Source organism: Theropithecus gelada, chromosome 13 (genome assembly GCF_003255815.1).
Source record: "Theropithecus gelada isolate Dixy chromosome 13, Tgel_1.0, whole genome shotgun sequence".
NCBI classification, from domain to species: domain Eukaryota; kingdom Metazoa; phylum Chordata; class Mammalia; order Primates; family Cercopithecidae; genus Theropithecus; species Theropithecus gelada.
Genome location: NC_037681.1, coordinates 21,434,391 through 21,455,145, shown reverse-complemented (window position 1 = coordinate 21,455,145; position 20,755 = coordinate 21,434,391). Strand labels below are relative to the sequence as shown.

Below are 20,755 nucleotides of genomic sequence, written 5' to 3'. Positions count from 1 at the left end.
CCCACTGTGGAACAATGGAGTATCCAGTGTGTCTCATGCTTTAATGTAAACAGCCTTGATAATCACCACATAGGTACATTAATGCATGTGGGTAGCATATTTGTAGTATTTTAATGTTACCATGCTTTTCTTATTTATTAGCTGAAATATTTCCATGAAGAGAAACTTCCCCTTGTTGACTCTTTCCTCGCCCTGAGGTACAGTTTTTATACGAAAGGCAGGATCAATGCATTTGCCTTCTTTCCATTTTCAAAATTATGAGGTTTTTTCCTCTGTTATCTCCCAAAAGTGATCATGGATTCCTTTGATTTTAGGTGTTGTTGAGAATTATTAATAATTCATGGGATTTAAACTACAGATGTGTTTAGAGTCCCTCAAGGTTATCTTCATTCTTGATGTTAAAACAGTCCCATTCTTTTCCAGGGGAAGCTGTTCAGGTTCTATCCTGCGTGTTCTCGAGAAAGTTTTGATGAGAGAAAACATCACACAGAAAGGTGCACGCGTCACAAGTTTCCAGCTCCATGGATTTTTGCAAACCGAGCACATTTGTGGGCCAAGAGTGGGGCCCACAGCGAGAATATCCTTCTTGCCGCTCCTGCCGTCCATGCGGCAGCACAGCCACTACCCGGCCGTGGAACGACACAGGTTAGTTCTGCCTGTTTTGTTGTTTATGCAAATGGGACCATACAGTGTTCAGTCTTAAGTCTGGCTTCCCTGCTCAACTCATGCGTGTGAAATTAACCTGCACTGATGTGTGCGGTATCTCACGTGTCACCCCTGCTGCTCCATCATCCATTGTGAGTATGGATAACACCGTTGTTCATTTTACTCTTTGTGGGACTTGCTAGTTTCCTCTTCTGCTGCTGTGACTATTCTTAGACACATCCCATGGCTTTGAAGAAGAGTTGTCTTTGAGGTTTTTCTTGTTTTGTGTTGTGTTGTTTTGTTGTTTTGCTTTTTCCTGGCATAACATGATGCCATGGCTCACTTTGTGCCTGTCTTCACCAGAAATAGAATCAGCCAGTTTTTCCAAGGAGCAATGATCCTTTCCATGGAAAATGAGGGTTAGGGACCAAAGCATTTTAACTGTGTTTTATTTTATTTTTAAAAATTTTACCTAAAACTTAGAAACAATCCTATCCAACTAAATAATTTATAAAAATTAGTAAATAGCAAAATAAATTCCTTTAGGTTTCAAAAGGTTTCTCTTTAATTATCAGTGCTTTATGCAGTTGAATAACACAAATGTTTGCATTGTGGGGACAAGAAAAATAAACCCTGGCCCTGAATACTTCAGAGTAGGAATTTCGAACTTAAAGAAAAAGCATGGTATTAACGAACCCTGTAATCTGCAGCAAAGAATATGGTTGTGGTTTTAACAAAAGGGTAGTTAAATCATTTTCTCACAGTTTATACCATAATAAACTATTTTTGAATCAAATATTTAAATGTAAAATTGAAAAGTATATAAGCACCAAAAAAACATGAAGATGTTTTCTTACGGTTTCAGCATGAGAAATGTTTCCAAGTATTAATATAAGTAGAACAATTAAAATTTATAATTGGATTAATATTTTAAAAGTGACATGGTTCCAAGGAAATGGACAAATCATGAAATTCGTTGCTATCATAAAGCACATATTTTAAATGGTTAAATGGATTCTACAGTTCTGTAATAAAAATACCAATAATCCAACTGAAAAAATGGCCAAAAGATGAGACAATAAACAGAGTACAGATGCGCTAAAGGGTGCTTAATTTAATTAAGAATAAGAAAACAATTGAAATCATGAATGATGACTTTTGATTTCTGCCTCTAGGATTAGGAATAATTGGATCGCTAAGAATGTGGAAAGACATGTGCTGTCTTCCACACTGCTGGCAGCATTGCAAACCAGCTTCACATTTATAAAAAGCAATTGAAAATTAGACACAAAAGATAAAACACTCATACTCTTTTGACCTGATAATTTAATGTCTTAAATTTTATTAGATATATGTTATCACATATGTATAAAGTATCTCCATTGATGTATTAAAAAATACTGAAATACCTTATGAGTAATTCAATAAGGCGTTGCTTAAATAAACAAGGCCATACCTACTCAATGGAAAATAACATTTCTTTTCAAAAGAATGATAAACTCTACACTAGTAAGGCATAATCTTCAAGATAATGGTTGAAGGACCACCTGATTTTAGATTGTGTGCATCATATGTTTTTGTGTATATAAGGATTAAAGTTGGAAAACATTCACGGGATATAAATAATGTTATAAGCAACATATCGTAGACAGTGCACCACGTAGGTCATGATGACACAGGAGGGGCAGGAAAGGGCAGGTAGAGAAGAGCAGGCTCACTGTGAGGGCTCCACCCTCGGGCCTCTGCCCACAGGCTGAAGTGAGAGCAGGCACTCCTGTTTTCCCACCTGAATGTTGCATTTCCAAGACCACTCTGGCCTGCCACACCCCCATCCTGTGCCCATATAAACCCGAGACCTTAGCGGGCAAACGCACAAACCGCTGAATGTCGAGAGGAGTGGAGAGGGGCAGAGAGCGTTGAAGAGCGGCGGAGAGTGGCAGAGAGTGGTGGAGAGCAGCAGAGAGCAACACTGCAAAGAAGGAGGGAAGAGGGGCCTGAACACCAAGAGGAGTTCGCTGACAACAGCCAGACCCCAGGGGAAAAGGATCTCCCCGCCCCCTCCACCTTCCAGCTCCCCATCCATCTGCTGAGATCCACCTTCACCACTCAATAGAACCCCACACTTATCCTTGGAGTCCGCTTGTGATTCGATTCTTCCAGGACGCTGGACAAGAGCTTGGGATACAAAAGGCTGTCACATTGGCTCTCTGCCCTTGTGATAAGGCAGAAGGTTCGTTGAGCTGGTTAACACTGAAGCCATCTGCAGGCAGCCAAACTGAGAGAGCTCTGTGACACGGGGGTTGCGCGCACGCACCTCTAGACACTACTGTAGGGCCAAGAGCCCAAAGTCCTTGCCCCAGCTTCTGCCCCTGCCCCTCTGCATGCTCCTGCTAGGGGTTTGAGCTGCAGGGCGGCCAAACAGGTGAGCCACACTCCTGTTGTACATCTTTCGAGCGGAATTCAGGAAATTCTCCAGTTTCAACAATATGCTGTATCACATAGTGTGTAGCATACAGTGTGTAACATACTACAGGTGTAATGCAGAACATGTAGCATGCACTGTGCACTGTGTGTGTGCAGGGGCACCTTCCTGTCTATAAACAGGGGAATATATATACACACACACACATATATACATGTAGCAGGCACTGTGCACTGTGTGTGTGTAGGGGCACCTTCCTGTCTATAAACAGGGAAATATATATATATATATACACACACACACACGTAGCATGCCCTGTGCACTGTGTGTGCGCAGGGGGCACCTTCCTGTCTATAAACAGGGGAATATATATATACACACACACACATGTAGCATGCCCTGTGCACTGTGTGTGTGCAGAGGCACACGTATATATATACATGGAGGCTATTTGCTGTTATTTGTTGCATATGGCCAGACTGTTTCTGGGATCATCTAGAAGACACAGAAGAAGCAATTAACTTCAGACAGGAGTTCTGTTGCTGGGTGAACAAGTGGACAAGTGGGATTTTACTTATTTATTTTTTATTTTAAATTTTGAACCAATTAAACACATTCAAATACACTCAAACATTAAAATAGTTGGATTTTGAGAATTACTTCATAGCTGGGCTGTAGGAACAGTCAAGGCCTCCCCCTCCCTCCAGGTCATAACTGGTCTGGATTTAATACCAACTCATCAGGTGAGAAGGAGCCAGAAACAGCTGGATGGGTGCAGGCAGCTGCAGGGGGCCTGCCTCACTCACCCAGGTTCACAACCTCAGGGGCTGTGTGGGGCTGTCACCTCGGCAGCCAGTTTCCAGAGCCCCATTCTAGATGCGCCCCACTCAACTCACAGGTGAGCACAGCTTCCTGGGGGTGCAGCTGCCACTGTCAGCTGTGTAGAGCCTCAAGCTGCTTCCAAGGGGAGCCCATGACCCTTGGTTCCTTTAAAAATAAAAAGGAATGGTTTTTCTTATTCCAGACACCTCTTTCCTAACAATGGAGAAGAGCGAGTGCCGCTGCACTCAATCCTGGACAGAGTGGCATCCATGCCCACGTTCCACGCAACGTAGTATTGATTTACCAGACTGAAGTGCCTGCTACAGCAGCCGGCCCCTGCAGAGCTTTCAAGGAAGGTTGCTGGGGCTGGTGCTTCCCACAGCTGTTGCTGGGGCTGGTGTTTCCCACAGCTGCTGGGCTGCCCGCTTCCTGGGGTGCCTGGGTAGAGGTAGGGATGCGTGGCTTTTCAAAGTCATCCAGGCGGGAAGAGAGCAGCCAGGAGCCAGCAGCACAGTGCAGGATGCAGCCGCCAGGACTGCCTCGGAGTCAGGCCCAGTGAGGCAGCAGGGAGGGTGCCCAAGGCCTGTCCCTAAGGGCTTGGGGGAGTGGAGGCCCCTCTGCCCAGTGAGGGAGCAGGGAGGGCGCCCGAGGCCTGTCCCCAAGGGCTTGGGGGAGTGCAGGGGGCCCCTTCTCCTGGGTGTCAAATCAAGTGTGCCCTAAAGCTGCCTCTTTACATATTTTAAGTTCGGCGTGAGCTATAACCTAAGTGGAATTGTACACAGACTGTAGCCTGCACTTGCGTCAATCACGGAGATTTGGCCCCTCAGACAGAGCCAGTTGTTTGAACCTGTTAAAATAAGGCAAATGCAGGCTGTAACCCATCCAGCCGTCTCTGTCCCTCACATCCGTTTCTGTGACTTTCCTTTCCCTGTGCATGAATCTTCCCCCCACACGCGGCTGCGCGGGAGTCTCTGAGCCTCCTCCGGCTGGGAAGGCTGCCCGATCATTGCTCAGTTAAACTCCGTCCAACGTCATTTGCCTGAAGTTTTTCTTTCATCAAGGGCTTTCACTGTTTGGTCAGACTCCTCCAGACAGAGCCCTGGGGCCCGGCGGGACAGGCTGTTCGGGATTAAGAACGAGCTGGTGACCCTGGCCCATCATTCCTGCCCGTGCCAGCTCCTCCCAGGGCCCCCAGGACAGGCTCTGTGGGTCATTCCTTGTAAAATCAGGTTCCGGGTCCACCCGCTGCAGCTCCTGACTCCACATGTCTGGGCCATGGAGGTCCTGGTGCCCCTATAGGTGCCTTTAGTGAGAGTTGGCGAGCCCCCTGCCCCTCCGCCTCCCTGGTCCACACCGAGTGTGTCCCTTGTGTGTGGAGCCTGCGTGTGCCGGGTGACCTGGTGCCCGGTCCCGCGTTCTCCAGGCCAGGCGGTGGCAAGCGTCAGGTGTGTTTTTTCCACACCCTTCTTCCTCCTGCTGTGAGTATCTCCACACATTCAGAGCCTCACTGCAATTTGTCATAGGAGCTGCGGAGCTGTGAATCAGACACTTGAGCAAAGTAAAGTACCTTTTGTTTAACAGCATGTGGCCATCAGCACCGCAGACCATCCAGGGGCTTCCGGGGAGAAGCCCACGTCTGACTGTCGGGTCTATTCCTCTTCAGCAGCCGAGGAAAAGAGCTGTTTGCTCGCTGTGTTTCCTTTTCTTCTAGCTGCGAAAACCAGAGCACAGGATGTTCTTGAACAACATGGAATCGACCCAAATAAAATGCCTCCTGCTGTGAAAAATCATAGAACGCCCTCTTCAGATTTCCAGTCTCCAGGATAGCAAAGCTGTCTGAATTCTACGAGACAGCCGGTTCCCACTGGCAGCTGATCCATTTTGTCTAAAGCACCAACTTTTTTAAGCAATAAGCCGAAAACAAGGTTTTCCAGATGGTTCCCCTCCCACAAAGGCAAAATAATCGATGGGGCCTCATTTGACAGCTCCACACGTGGGCCCTGGGACAGGAACAGGTGGCCAGGCCTTTCCTTCCCTGTGGCTTCTTTCCTGCCTTTCCGGCCGCAGACCTCACTAGGTTCAGTACGTGCCGAAGGCCTGGCCTCAGCGTCTGTCACACGCCTCAGAGCCCAGCCCCACTCAGCTTCCAAGTCGCCGGGCCTGCCTGGAGCACCGAGCCTCTCCACTGTCTCTTCCCTTGAGACAGCGTCTTTTTCACTAATCTGGAGGGCCGCACACCCCCCTTACACTTACTCACTTGCTCATTTGCAACTAGAAGCTCCACGTGCGTGATCAGCCAGAGATTTGATTCACCAGAATGTCTGCGTTCTCTTACGGGCTTTGCAAATGCTAAATCTTCGAGTGTTTCCGCTTTTAAAGTTTAAATCCTCTCACTGGTAAGTGAGTAATTATTCTCAAAAGTAGACTCTTCTGAAAAGAAGGCCACAAAGAGGGTTATTTCCATTAAAAATACATTTGTGTTTCTTGAAATGTGTTAAGTGGCCTTTTTCAAGGTGTTTGTAATAGGAGTGTAGATAAAAATGAATTTCTCTGGAGATGCAGCATACACTAAAGATTTATCATCAGATAATTAGAAATACATAAATCATGCTAACATTTCCATATATAAATGGAGAACATTCACTCTTCTACTATTTAGCTATCAAATAACAAATTTTGTAATTATCCTATATTGAATTACACTAAATTGAAAAAATACCAGTTGCTCACTTTTAAATTTGACAATGTATGTGATGAATTATAAATTTAATAGCCTGCATCTTTTCTCTTGTATCAAGTTCTCAAAACTTAAACTTTTGTTACTGGAGTTAAAAGGTTGCTACTAAGATGGAAAAATACCGATTTAGAAAAAAATAATGTATATAATGGAAACATCTGTTAATTTAAACATATACATTATGCAAATAAGCATACTCTTTTGTACTTTCAGGTCAGAGAGGATAAAATATACAACGTGTGCTATAAATCAATTTGCAACACTTTGTAATGTCAAAGAATTTAAAAGCTGTAAGATTGTCCAGCCCTTCCATTCATGGGACAAAAAATTAAAAATAACAGAAATTAAGCAATCAGTGAAAGACAACCACAGCTGGGCTCCTCCCTGTGACTCCCAGGCGAGCGCCATTTCTACAGCTTCTCCAACGTGCGGACGGACGGGGTCAGGGCTTAAACCAGAAGTCTTGACTAGCAGTGAAATAGCCCGACAAATGTTACCTATTTTCTACACTTTTTTTTTCAAATATGGTGAAAGTTGTCAGAATGAAAGTGGAGTCGCTTGTGTTAAAACCTGGATGAGCTGAGCTGGGGAAGGCCTTGGAGGGAGGGCTCTGCTGCACGAACACCTGACAACAAGAACTATCACCAAAGACTCTGCAAACACCACATCCATGCACCAAAGCCCCAAGGACCTCGCAAGAGCTCTGCTGCACGAATGCCTCGACAACAAGACCTAAAGACTCTGCAGACATGACATCCATGCATGAAAGCCCCAGCGGCCTCAGTCAAAAGCACCTCTGGGAGGACGTCTGCTCAGCACCTGCCTGTCCAGCCTCACACCGGTGCCACCCTTGCTATTGGCCCTTGTAGCCAAGGATAATTGTCTCCAAACAACTTATGTTTTCTTCAAAAAAACTTGTCTTCCTTGACCTCCCTGAATGTACTCACTGACTCCCATTGCAATGCACAATTCCCAAACAAATATTTTTTCTTTAGAGGGTCTTTCTCTCTCTTTCTATCTCTTATTTAGGTTGGCAATAATAAAAGTCAAATTACAAAGAACTCAGAAGAAAGTTCAAACCTGTTTTCGGGGATGAATGGTCTCTCGACACTGTGTCTTCTTGGAGTAGTGCCTGGTTTCACCTCTGTGCTGGTATCCTCTTTCCTGCCGTTATTTTTATTTCCTAAAATGTTTTCCATCCTCTTTTCTTGTGTGTTCAGCCTGTGAGTGCAAAAGTAATTGCACCGTTTGCGTTGTTGGAATTTGCCATTTGACATTGGAAAACATTTAAAAATACATGTGGTTATGCTATACATCATTTTAATGAGCATTTCTCACTTTATGTTTTTTTGTTAATGACATTACTTGCTGTTTATTTTATGTTTATTTTAGACTATGGAAATGATGTTAGGAAAAAAGCAAATTCAAGTAATTTTCTTATTTAAAATGGATCATAAAGCAGCTGAGACAACTCGCAACATCAACGATGCATTTGGCCCCGGAGCTGCCAATGAACCTACAGTGCAAAAAGAAGTTTTGCAAAAAAGATGAGAGCCTTGAAGATGAGGAGCGTAGTGGCCGGCCATCGGAAGTTGACAATGACCAATTGAGAGCAACTGATCCCCTTACAACGACACGAGAAGCTGCCGAAGAACTCAACGTTGGCCATTCTATGGTCGTTCGCCATTTGAAGCAAATCGTAAAGGTGAAAAGCTTGATAAGTGGGTGCCTCACAAGCTGAGTGAAAATTTTTTAAAAAATTGTCATTTTGAAGTGTCTTCTCATTCTGCACAACAACGAACCATTTCTCAGACTGTGACGTGCGATGAAAAGTGGATTTTATGTGACAACCCGTGATGACCAGCTCAGTGGCCGGACTGAGAAGAAGCTGCAAAGCACTTCCCAAAGCCAAACTTGCACCAACAAAAGGTCCTGGTCACTGTCTGGTGGTCTACTGCTGGTCTGATCCACCACGGTTCTGAGTCCGAGTGGAACCATTATACCTGAGACGTGCTCAGAAAATCAGTGAGAGGCACCAGAAACTGCAATGCCTGCAGCTGGCATTGGTCAATAAAAAGGGTCCAGTTCTTCTCCACCACAATGCCTGACCACACGTCTCACAACCAGCACTTCAAAAGTTAAATGAATTCGACTACAAATTTTGCCTCATCCGCCATATTCATCTGACCCCTTGCCAGCCGACTACCACTTCAAGCATCTTGACAACTTCTTGCAGGGAAAACACTTCCACACCCAACAGGATGCAGGAAATGCTTTCTGAGAGTTTGTCAAATCCCGAAGCATGGATTTTTATGCTATGGGAATAAACAAACTTATTTCTCATTGGCAAAAATTGTGCTGACTGTAATGGTTCCTATTTTGATTCATGAGGATGTATTTGAACCTGTTATAATGATTTAAAATTCACAGGCCAAAACCACAATTACTTTTGCACCAACCTAGTATTTTCTGCTGTGTGTGCCTTCCAGTTGACTATTTCAATCACTTCTAATACCCACGTATTTAGTGCTTAGCTGCAATTATTTTATTTTCCAGTTATACAACTTCCATTTGTTGCATTTTTTGGAAAATATAGTTTATGTCTGATTGGCTTCTCCACCTCATGGCTGGTCTTCTTGGAGGACACCTTCATTGTAATCTGCATCTCTTCACCACAGAGACTGGTGCTCCCTGATCAGCTTCTCTTGTCCTTTTCTTACAGGGTCTTTTGTGTGGCATTTTTGGTCCAGAAATCTCTGTGGCTGGTGGCACGTTTGCCTGAGTTGTGCTCAAGCCCACTGGGCTGGTTCTCCCCACTTGGCCTAGCAGGCTGTGTTCCACTCACACAACTAGCCTGGGTCCCATGCCTGCTAAGGGCAAGTTAGGCATGGAGCAGCAAGGGGTGCATGAGCAAATGTGGGGTCCAGCCAGTGTGCAGTCGACATGCCAGTTGCTGCAGCCGGGCAGGTAGCTCCAGGTGCCAGCATGGGTGCCAACTCTCTGCAAGGTTGTGGCTTGACTAGGCACACCACAAGCAGCTTCCATGGCCGGCACTGGGGAATGCAGTGGCACCTGGAGGCCTGAAGACACCAAGAACCGCAGGGCTTCAAAGAGGGAGTTACAGCCTTGGCTTGGGGAGCTCCAAGGTCTGGGCTCCCCATAGGGCCGCAGCTCTTCTCTCCTTCTCTTTGCCTGCAATGTGGTGAGCAAGGGGTGTATTTCAGCCCCTTTTGTATTACAGCTTTTTTAGCCATGCCACTCAGTAGGTCCCAAGTTCTTTTCCTGTGACCAGGAAGAATGAAGTATGCAGGCAAGTGGAGGGTGAGCAGGACGAAGGGGAGCTTTATTGAGTGATAGAACAGCTCAGAGAAGGAGATAGCTTCTTTCCACAGCCAGGGTGCCCTGATGAGTGTCCAGCTCCTAGCAGATGGTAGCTCCTCTCTGCAGCTGGTCATCCCATTGTCTGCAGCTCTTGGCACAGAGCAGGCCCCCTGGAGTGGGTAGCTCCTCTCTGCAGCAGGTCATCCCACCATCTCCCCAGCTCCTAGCAAAGATGAGGCCCTGGAGTGGGTAGCTCCTCTCTGCAGCAGGTCATCCGGATGTCTGCTCAGCTCTGGTTGAGCCCAGAGCTTTTATGGGCCTCAGAGGGGAGGAAGTGAATGCCAAATGATCCATGGGCAGCCATGGGCAGGCCTAAAAAAGACACCACAAGTTTTCACTTTGGTTTGCAAGACCCCAACCTTCAGGGCCTCCCTGGTCTGAAGGTGAGGCCTCACCAGGGACCTGTCCCCTCTGCCCAGGAACCTGTCTGCCTCCTGCCATGCTTCATGGCACCCAGACTGTAGGTGCCAAGGATGCATGCAGGCCAGCCCTGAGCTGCCCTCAGCTTCCCCTCAGTTTCCCTCCTAAGCTCCTTGGTGCCCAAAGTCTGGAGGTGGGCTGAGGCAGCAGGGGGCTGGTGTGTCAGCACTGCCTGGAGCATGTACACACCCAGCCAGGCTGAGAAAGTGTCTGGGCTCGGCCCTAACTTTTCTCCAAGATTGGAGTTGGTGCCAACAGCAGTGAGAAGCCAGGCAGCAGAAGCAGGAACTTCTGAGCCTGTGAGGGCAGAGATGCCTGGGTCCACAGCCGTGGTTTGGGTGGCTGCAGCTGCACACATGGGGTGGGGATCCTGCCTGCTCTGTGGAGCAGGAGGCCTGGATCTGCAGCCATGACATGGGTGTCCTGCCTGCTCCCACCCCATCAACTCGGAAGGGGCGGGGATCCCACCTGTCCCCAGCTCCCACTGGCTCCATGTGCAGCCTCTGCCGTGCCTCCCCTCTGCAGCCGCTTCTGGCTGCTGTGGATGAGCCTCCCCTGCCATTACTTCTCTCTCTACTCTCCTTTGATTTTTAGTTTGCTTTGTCCTCTCACTGGTTTGCTTGGTAATCTTTAACTGAATGCTGTGCTATGAATTGAATGGTGACCACCAATTCATAACACCTGACCCTCAGTAATTGAGAATGTGACCTTATTTGAAGATGGGGCCTTTGAAAACATAATCAAGTGAAAATGAGGTCATTCAGGTGGGCTGATCCAGGATGATGGGGGTCTTGTGACTTCTTATGTCCAGGGGAAAGGAGGACACAGAGCCCCACACAGGGGGTGACCATGTGAGGACACAGCAGGAAGGCTGCTATCCACCCCCAAATGGAAGAGGCCGCAGGAGAACGCAACTCTGGCCCCACTTTCATCTCGAACATCTGTCCTCCCGAATCACTAGAGAACACAGTTCCGCTGCTTAAGGCACCCAGTGTGTGATATTTTGTTGTGCAGCAACCCTAGCAAACAAATGCAGCCAGTTACAGTGTGTGATGCTGCAGAGAGTCCAGGCCGGAGCACGCTGACCCCCTTGGCTAAGCATGCACTTTCTGGCTTAGGCTGGATATGATGTGTGAGGCTGCAGAAAATCCAGGCTGGAGCACGCTGACTGCCTGGGCTAAGCATTCATTTCCGTGTCCTGGCGGCAGTCGGGGAGGAGGCAGGTCCCACAGATCTGCTCTCGTTTCTGCTGGTCTGAAGTAGAGCTGAACTCCTGCTCATGGTCCCCAGCCTAGGGGCAGGCAAATGGGCTAGCCCCAGCCAAGGGGCTGTTTGGCGACCTCAACCACAGCTCTCCATGGTCTCTTGTTTTCCAGGCCTGAGCCACTTACAAACTGCAGATGTTTCATTCAGGGAGAAAGCTGCACACGCTTCGAGACCCAGCTGAGAAAGCTCTATGCTCTCAGAATCTGGCTGCCATGTTGGTGATATGCTTTGGCTCCATGTCTCCACCCAGATCTCATCTTGAATTGTAATCCCCATGTGTCCAGGGAGCGACCTGGTGGGAGATGATTGGATCGTGGGGTTGGTTTCTCCCAGGCTGTTCTCAGGATCGTGCGTGAGTTCTTCTAAGAGCTGATGGCTGTCGTGTGGCACTTCCCCGCCGTTTCTTTCTCTCCTGCCACCTTGTGAGGAAGGTGCCAGCTTCCCTTTCACCTCCGCAATGATTGTAAGTTTCCTGAGGCCTCCGCAGCCATGTGGACCTGTAAGTCAATTAAACCTCTTGTTTATAAATTACCCAGGCTCAGGTAGTATCTTTATAGCAGTGTGAGTAAACCTGAATGCTCAGTTTTTTCTGGACGGTTGTGTTTGTCTGCTCAGAACTCAGCCTGCGGTTTGGCTGTCACCCATGTCTTTAAGGTCAGCTCTCTGAACTCTCCAACCCTAACTAACACCACACTAGCAAATGCCCGGGAAGGGAGAACCCCACAAAAAGCCAGGCCTGCCTCAACCTGCTTGCCCTCTGTCTAGAATGGGGCTCCACCTGGCGAGTCTGAGATAGCGCCTGGAAGACACCTTTTCTTTCATCCAGTGGTTCTCATTCCTGGTGGGAAGATTGGTCAGCAGGATGCCTGTGCCGAAATTGAAAGTGAAATTTTAAGAATACAGTTTTTAGGAAAATAGTTTGAATATTCCTCAAGGAAAATGGCAATAGCAAGAAAGAGAATTGATAATAGTTTCTGGAAGAAATACTGTGGTGAGATAAGAACTGATGAATCAGGAAGTTAGCAAAAGAGCTGGTCATTCATTTGATTCACCTTGGATTCACCTGCTCCCGCTCCTGTTTCCTTCTCTGTGGAGATACTGCTCTTTCCCTGGGGGTCATGATGTAGTCACCTGTTTAAACTTTATGAGTTTTAAATTTTATGCTTTTGGGAGTCTTATTTAGGAAATCTACACTAGCCTTATACCATAAAGATGTTTGGGTACGTATTCTATGCACTTAATAGTTTTCCTCTAATATTTACATTTTTAAGCTTTAAAAGGTTACTTTTATGTGTGGTTTAAGTGAAGGATGGTGATTTATTGTTCGTCCTACAATGAACCAGGTTTCTAACCATGCTAGTGCGTGTGAGACAGTATCTCATTGTAGTTTTAATTTGCATTTCCCTGAAGATGAATGATGCTGAGCATCTTTGCATGTGCTTATTAGCCATCCATAATATCTTCTTTGGTGAAGTGCGTATTCATATGTTTTGACAAATTTTTAATCTCACCTTTGAGAAAATCAATTGACAGTAAATGTTGGGATTTGTTCCTGGACTCTCGTCTGTTCCCTGGTCTCCACATGTTTCTTCACGCTGGTGCCACCTGTCCTGAGACCTGTCACTTCCTAGTATGCTTCAAAATCAGGAAGTTAAAGTCCTTTTTCTCTTTTTTTCAAAATTGATTTGGTTATTCTTGGCATTTTTCATTTTTGTATAAATATTAGGATACGGTTGTCAATTTCTTTAAAAAGCCGTGTGGAATTCTGATGGAGAGGGCATTGGATCCATATCGATTTGGAGAGAATTATCTTCTTGATGAGCTTTCTATTGCTGATGTAAGAAATTACCACAAAATTAATGACTGAAAATAGCACACGTTTATTACCTCACAGCTCTGGAAGTCAGAAGTCCAAAGCTGGTCTCACCAGGCTAAAATGAATGTGCTGGCAGGGCTGTGCTGCTTCCATAGGCCCCAGAAGCAGGTCTTTTTCCTGGCATTTCCCATGTTCTAGAGGCATCTGACTTCCTCAGTCAGTGGCCCTTCCCTTTGCCTTCCTTCCTGTAGCTCTCCCACCTCCCTCTTTCTCCCATAGGGACCCACGTGGTGACACTGGCCTGGCCTGGGCAGTCCTGGAGAATCTCACCACTCAAAATCCTTCAGTACACCTGCAACGCCAATTTTTGCCAAGTAACATATTCAAAGGTGTCTGGGATTCAAACATGCTATCTTGTGGGGTGGGGCGTTATTTTGTACATTAAATCAATGTTGAGTCTCACAATCCATGAACAGAAAATGTCTCTCCATATCTTTAAAGTCACTTTAATTCCTATCAGGAACATTTTCTAATTCATAGTGCACGTGACTTGCACTACTTTTGTTAAATTTATTCCCAAGTATTTTATAATTTTGGATGATGTGAATAAAATTGCATTCCTAATTTCCTTTTCAGGTTGTTCATTGCTTGCATATAGAAATACAATTGATTTCATATTAATTTGTATTCTGTCAACTTGCTGTGCTTTTAAAAATTAGTTTTAATAGTTGTCTGTGGATTCCTCAGGATTTTTTATGTACAGGACTCTGACATCTGCAAATACAAATAGTGTGTTTATTTCTTCCAATTCGGGCGCCTTTTTGCCCTGTTCGCACAGGCTGTACCACATTGGAAAGGAGATGAGAGGAGATGTCCTTGCCTTTTTCCTGAACTCAGAGGGACGTGGTTCGTCCCCCTCCATTTAGCAAGGTGTCAGCTTGGGGATTGTGTTTAGATTTTCTTTATCAGTTTTTGATTTATTAGATTCCTAGTTTGTGGAGGGCTTTTGCCATGAAAGTGCACTGCATTTTGTTCAGTGCTTTTTCTGCATCTATTGAAATGATCATGTGCTTTTTGTACAAATAGGATGCTTTACATTGAGTTTTGAATCTTAAACCAACCTCTTTTCTCTGGAACAAATCCCACTTGATCATAGTGTTTATTGTATAATGTGATGTGGCTTTAGTTTGCTAATATTTTGTCAAGAGCTTTTCCATTTATATACGAGAGATATTGGTCTGTAATTTTCTTTCTTGCTATGCCTTTGGCTTTTCTGTCAGGGTGATAGACAGGTAAACAGCACAGTACACTTTCAGTCTCTTGCTAAAATTCTCAGTTGCAAGCAACAATGAGGATTTCCAAGCCTTTAATTTGATTTTAAAGCCTTGTATTACTTTTTAAAAAATGCAATGAATTCGTTCAGCAGTTATGTGTCTATCTGTCTTTTGTGAAAGGTGGGCCCAACACACACTCTCTTGTCTCATTGAATCATAGAATGAGTTGTTAATCATTCTTTTCTCCTCTATTTAATGGCAGAGTTTGTGAGATATTGATATTACGTGTTTAAATATTTGATAAAAAATTACTATCTGGGTGAGACCATCTGAGCCTGAATTTTTCTTTGTCTGAAGATTTTTAATTCTTCATTCAACTTCTTTACTTGCCATACATTTATTCAGATTTTCTATTATATCTGGAGTCATTTTGCTAATTTGTTCCTTTCTAGGAATTTGACAACTACATCGATGTCATAGAATTTATTCCCAAAATGTTGTTCAGAGAATATTTTTGTAACTTTTAATTTCAGAGGAGTCACTGGTAATGTCTCTTCTTACATTCATAAATTTCACTATCTGTGTCTTCTTTTCTCAGCCTTTTTTTTTTTTTTTTTTTTTTTTACTTTTTTGACAGTCTTGCCCTGTCACCCAGGTTGGAGCACAGTGGCACAATCTCGGCTTACTGCAACCTCTGCCTCCTGGGTTCAAGCGATTCTCCTGCCTTAGCCTCCTGAGTAGCTGGGATTACAGGTGCACACCACCATGCCCAGCTAATTTTTTTGTATTTTTAGTACAGGGTTTCACCATGTTGGTCAGGCTGGTCTCGAACTCCTCACCTCGGGATCTGCCCGCCTCAGCCTCCCAAAGTGCTGGGATTACGGTCGTGAGCTACCACGCCTGGCCTGTCTTATTTTTTTCTTCAAGCTAAAGGCTTATCAATGTTGTTGATCTTTTCAAAGTATGAACTTTTGGTTCCCTCAAATTTTCTCTATTTTTCTATTTCATTAATTCTCCTTTAATCTTTAGTGTTTCTTTTATTGACTTGCCTTCAGTTTAATTTGCTTTTCTTTGTCTAGATTTTCACTGCAGAAGCTTAGATTATTGACTTGAGATCTTCGTTATCTTTTCACAGAGGCATTTAAAGCTATAAATTTTCCTCTAGGCACTCCTTTAGCTTTGTCCCATAACTTTTGATGTTTTGATTTTATTGTCATTTAGAAAAGCATACTTTCTAATTTCCCTTGTAATTTCTCTTTTGGCTCATGAATTATTTAGAAATGTGTTGTTCAATTTATAAATACTTTTGGATTTCTCAAATTTCCTTCTGTTGTTAATTTCCAATTTAAATCCATTGTGGTCCAAGAGCATCATCTGCATGATATCAGCGCTTTCAAATGCATCCGTACTCGTTGCCATATTAAGTATAATATTTCATTTATTCTATTAGCCATTATTAGCCCTGAGATGTGATAGGTTCTTATTTGTGGTTATTTTGTTAACTTCTCTCAAGCAAGCCCAAAATGTAAATACCACATTATACTTTCAGTCTCTTGCTGAAAGTCTCAGTTGCAAGTGACAATGAGGGTTTCCAAACCTTCACTTTGATTTTAAAGCCCTGTATTATTTTTATAAAAATGGATTCTTCCATCAGTTATGTGTCCATTTATCTTTTGTGAAAGGTGGACTCAACACACACTCTCTTCCAAAGCGGTTTTGCCCTGCACAGTGACTAAGCACAGAAAAAAAGAACTTGAGGAAGGCAATATGTCCCCGTAGACTCATCTTCTCCGCCTCTGTAACGGTCAAAGATGGGACTTAAATTGCTTGCCTGTGACAGAATTCGTGTAAGCGACTAGAATATCAGGTAAGAAACGATTTGTTCTGGGAGTTCAGAGAACGGGTAGCAGCCAGGATTGCTGGATTTACCAAATAAAAATACAGGACACCCACCTAAATTTAAACTTCAGATAAACAGTCCTCCTTTTTAAGTAGGTACCATCCAGTTCTCAGCACCTATTTATACTAGAACAGAAGGTGCCGTCGACGTGACCTGAGAACTCAACCAGGTTCCCCTTTTGTACGTGTTGATCCCGGTAGCAAAGTGACTGGAAGGATGTGGCTGTAGGGTAGGGCAGCATCCACGCCGTTCCCCCCTGGCTGCTTCCCGCCCACCGGCCTCCCTTCCAATGGGCCTGGGGTCCAGCAGCCAAGAAGCTAAGCTGATGGGCCCCGGAGACCACCTCTCTGGGCCAGAGCATGGCAGAGGTGGATCCTATCTGAGAAGAGACGGCCACACTCTGCAGAGAACGTGCCGGAGCTCACGCCCAGGCGTGGATTGATCATTGCTGGTCACTGCCTGGCCCGTCCCGCTCATTTCCAGGCAATTCCAAACAGCCTCCGAGGTGGCTGCATCATGCTGGCTCACCCACCTGGGCTGCCCCTCGCACCGTCTGTTCAACACTGCCTGGCATCGGCAGACCTTCCGGTGTTGCAGTGTTAGGTATAAAAGGCATCTCATCAAGGTTTTCATTTACAGTTTCTGATTCTTAATGATTAACGTGAATTTTGGTCTCTGGAGTGACAGTTTGCAATTCTTGTCCACTTTGCATCACTTTTTATTTCATCTTTTATTGATTTGTAGGTATTCTTTACACATTCTGAATTCAAATTTTTGTTAGTTTAAGAAGTTTCAGGTGTCTTCTCTTTTACGTTTATTTCACAGCTTGATGAAGCATATAGTTTGGAACTAAAGCAAGACTCCAAGGGCACTGGAAATGAGAGCTGTCTTGGTCACCGAAACAGTGCTGTGCTGAGCACCTTGCAAACTGACCATCTGGCTTTAAAACAAAATGGAGCTCTCTTAGGTACTTTCTACAGTTTCTCCCTAAACTCCCCTGTAAGTATTCCTGGATGAAGGTGCCCATGGCCCTCAAGGGGTTCCCAGGGGTATGAATTATGAGGTGAACTGCACTCAGGTGTCTAATAGGACCCCTGCCAAAAGCGACCTGCACCCTGTTCTTGAGTTCAGAGGCTCGCTGGGGATGAAGGCAGACACTGGGGCCTAGTGCAAGGGCGTCTGCACATGGCAGGTGTCAGGGAGGAAGCCAGGGTGGAGACGACACAGGGACGGCTTGGAGGGGGAGCACCTTCAGGCGTGGCCTGGAATCGTGCATGGGAATTTTAAAACTTGAAAGATGTGAGGGGGGAAGACGTGAACAAATGCCAAACGCTTGAACATTCTGGTCACTGATAATGAAGGGCAAGAGTCAAAGTGTTTTCTGTGCAGAAAATTGAAAATATTCTTGGAAAATATGTCTTGAGGAACCTGTTTATAAATTGTGGAGGTCTTATTGGCCAGGGTATGAGGTTGGTTTTTGTTCTGCAGAAGAAGGAAGTTTTGTTTTGTTTTGTTTTTTTAATGTATGGTACCTTTCAGAACTGTGCTTAGGAAAGCCGTGGGCGGTTCTGGTCAGCCCGTGGCGGGAGAAAGGCTGGTCTTAGGGGCCAGGCACAGACTGAGCATGGATAGTGTGGCCTGAATGCAGTTCACGCAGGAGTGAAATGGGGAGGCTGGCTGAAAACGTTGCTGGAATTTTGTCTAACGAGATTCGCTAAGTGTTGGCTCTCACCGTGAGGGTTTCCTAGAGCCAGAGCAGCTTGGAAATGATGGTGACATTGAGTGACCAGAGTCTTTTTGTTGTTTGCTGTCTTGCATATAAGTTCTAGGAGGAGAGCAGTAGGTTTTGATTTCAGTTTATTTGAGTTTGCAGTGAAATTTACATATGCAGCGTATGCAGACCTGTCTAGCCAATGGTCATAAAAACTTGAGTCTTAAGCACAGGAGACATTGGAGCAGAAAGGTGAATTGGTGGCTCACCCTCCTTTGACTGTTTGCAATCAAACTGGTCCCGTTCCCCTGCTTCTCAGTGGTCACTTGTATAGGATTTCCTCAGACTGGCTTTGGCCTGCCTCTGTAAACCTTGACACTTCATCAAACTCTATTCCATCTGGAAGCATTTAGGGCTTTAACTTACTGACCTAAACAATGACTTTCCTATCTGTCAGGCTTCATATTGTGACTTTTTTTTTCTTTCTTTTTTTTTTTTTTTTTTTTTTGGTGGAGGAATGAACTCTGACTCTCTCCCAGGCTGGAGTGCAGTGACACAATCATGGCTCACTGCAGCCTCGACCTCCTGGGCTCAAATGATCCTTCCACCTCAGCCCCCTGAATAGCTGGGACTACAAGTGTGCACCACCACACCCGGCTAATTGAAAACAAAAAAATGGTAAAGACAAAGTCTCACTATGTTGCCCAGGCTGGTGTTGAACTCCTGGTCTTAAGTGATCCTCTTGCCTCAGCATCCCAAAGGGCTGAGATTACAGGCATGAACTACCAAGCCTGGCAGTTGTGACTTTTTCAGTCTTGGCTTGGAATGTGGAGAATATTAACTTTCATGAAGAAATACAACATAGTTCATGTCAGCAAAGACATTGTTTTCAGGTTCTTCTATACAGAAATAAAATACAGAGATGAAATAGGATGACTCTGTTGGGAAAAAGGTGACTAAGAAGTGAGAAGGAGCACCAGTCCAGTTGCTAAGCTTGAGGTGAGTATGAGTGTGTCTCCGTCCCTCTGTGCTGCTGTAACAAAATACCACAGACTGGGTAATTCACAAGTAATAGAAAGTAACTTATAAGCAATATAAATTTATTTTTCACAGTACTGAAGGCTGGGAGTCCAAGATCAAGGTGCTGGCAGGGTCAGTGTCTAGTGAAGGCTGCTGTCTATATCCAAGGTGGCCTTGGGGCAGGTGCCTGGTCCTCACAGGGAGGGTGGGGGAGGGCCTGTGGCAGCCTTAACCACCTTCTGCCAGCCCCTGCACAAGGCACTCATCCCTTCACTTCCCAAAGGCCCCATGTCCTCACGCCACCACAGTGGGATTCAGTTTCAACGTGGACTTGAAGGGTCACACATTCAAACCACAGTAGACTCTCTGGTTTTAAATTTAGAACTGTGCACTGTTGTGTTTATGGTGATGACAACAGTGAGTGTCTCTCGCCTGGCTGCACTTGCCGGAGGCACTGGCTGCTCTGACTTCCTCGCTCCGGAACATTCCCTGCTGAACAGCGACACCAGGGAAGGCCAAGGAGGGTGCACAAGACTCAGTCCTTCACCTGATGGCGACTTGGCCACGCTCATCTCTCCTTATTCTCAAAGACCTGTGTGGGGCTGGAGAGAGTTGGGGTTTCCAGTGGCCCGAAGTGTGGCTGAAAGCAGAGTGTTCCACTGGGAAAAAGAGAATTCTTCCAAAGAGAAGGATGAAGCCAGCAGCAGGGGCCCTGGCAGGACTGACCCCCACGGAGCTGATGAGGCCGAGCGTCAGGAAGCATGCACATTTTCCTTGAAAACAGACACAGGTCAACCTGCATTACGGCGTCGGCGAGGTCATCAAATAACCCCATAGTGACTAATACTGTAACTACATGCCTGCCTAAAGTGACCTGACATACTGCAGGTGCACACAAGATTCTACGTAGTGAAAATACATATACAATTGTTGCTAAATTCAAATCCTAGAAAATCCACTGGATTGATACTTTAGAAGAGGATAATGGATAAAATCAATCGAAAGGAAAATTCAAATATTTAGAAAATGCTAATTTCAATCTAGTGTAAAAATACCGTAAATTTGTACTGCATTATTTTTCCTTATTACAAAAATATTCAAGCAATAAAAATGTCAGATATTACTGTGGACTATGCTGTAATTACTTATCTGAAAATCACATTTATGTTGATATACAGGTACGCCTGACATTACCTTTTATGTCCCTTGGACACTGAGGGGTTGTGTAGGGTGTTTTTAATAATCAAGTTTTATTCCCGGAATCTCTGATACAGCATTTACTCCTTCATATAATGTGATCACAAAACAATAAGACTAGTTTTAGCAGGGGTTTCTGAACAC

The 20,755-nt window shown here is 45.1% G+C and overlaps 1 protein-coding gene across 1 annotated transcript; it reads left to right on the top strand.

Moving 5' to 3' along the window:
- Positions 1 to 420: 420 nt before the first annotated feature.
- On the top strand, positions 421 to 20,537 carry LOC112605256. Its single transcript, XM_025354965.1, has 2 exons — positions 421 to 645; positions 19,797 to 20,537. The coding sequence occupies exons 1-2, from the start codon at positions 522 to 524 to the stop codon at positions 20,249 to 20,251; spliced, it is 579 nt and encodes a 192-aa protein (XP_025210750.1). The 5' UTR covers positions 421 to 521; the 3' UTR covers positions 20,252 to 20,537.
- The last annotated feature ends 218 nt before the right edge of the window (positions 20,538 to 20,755 follow it).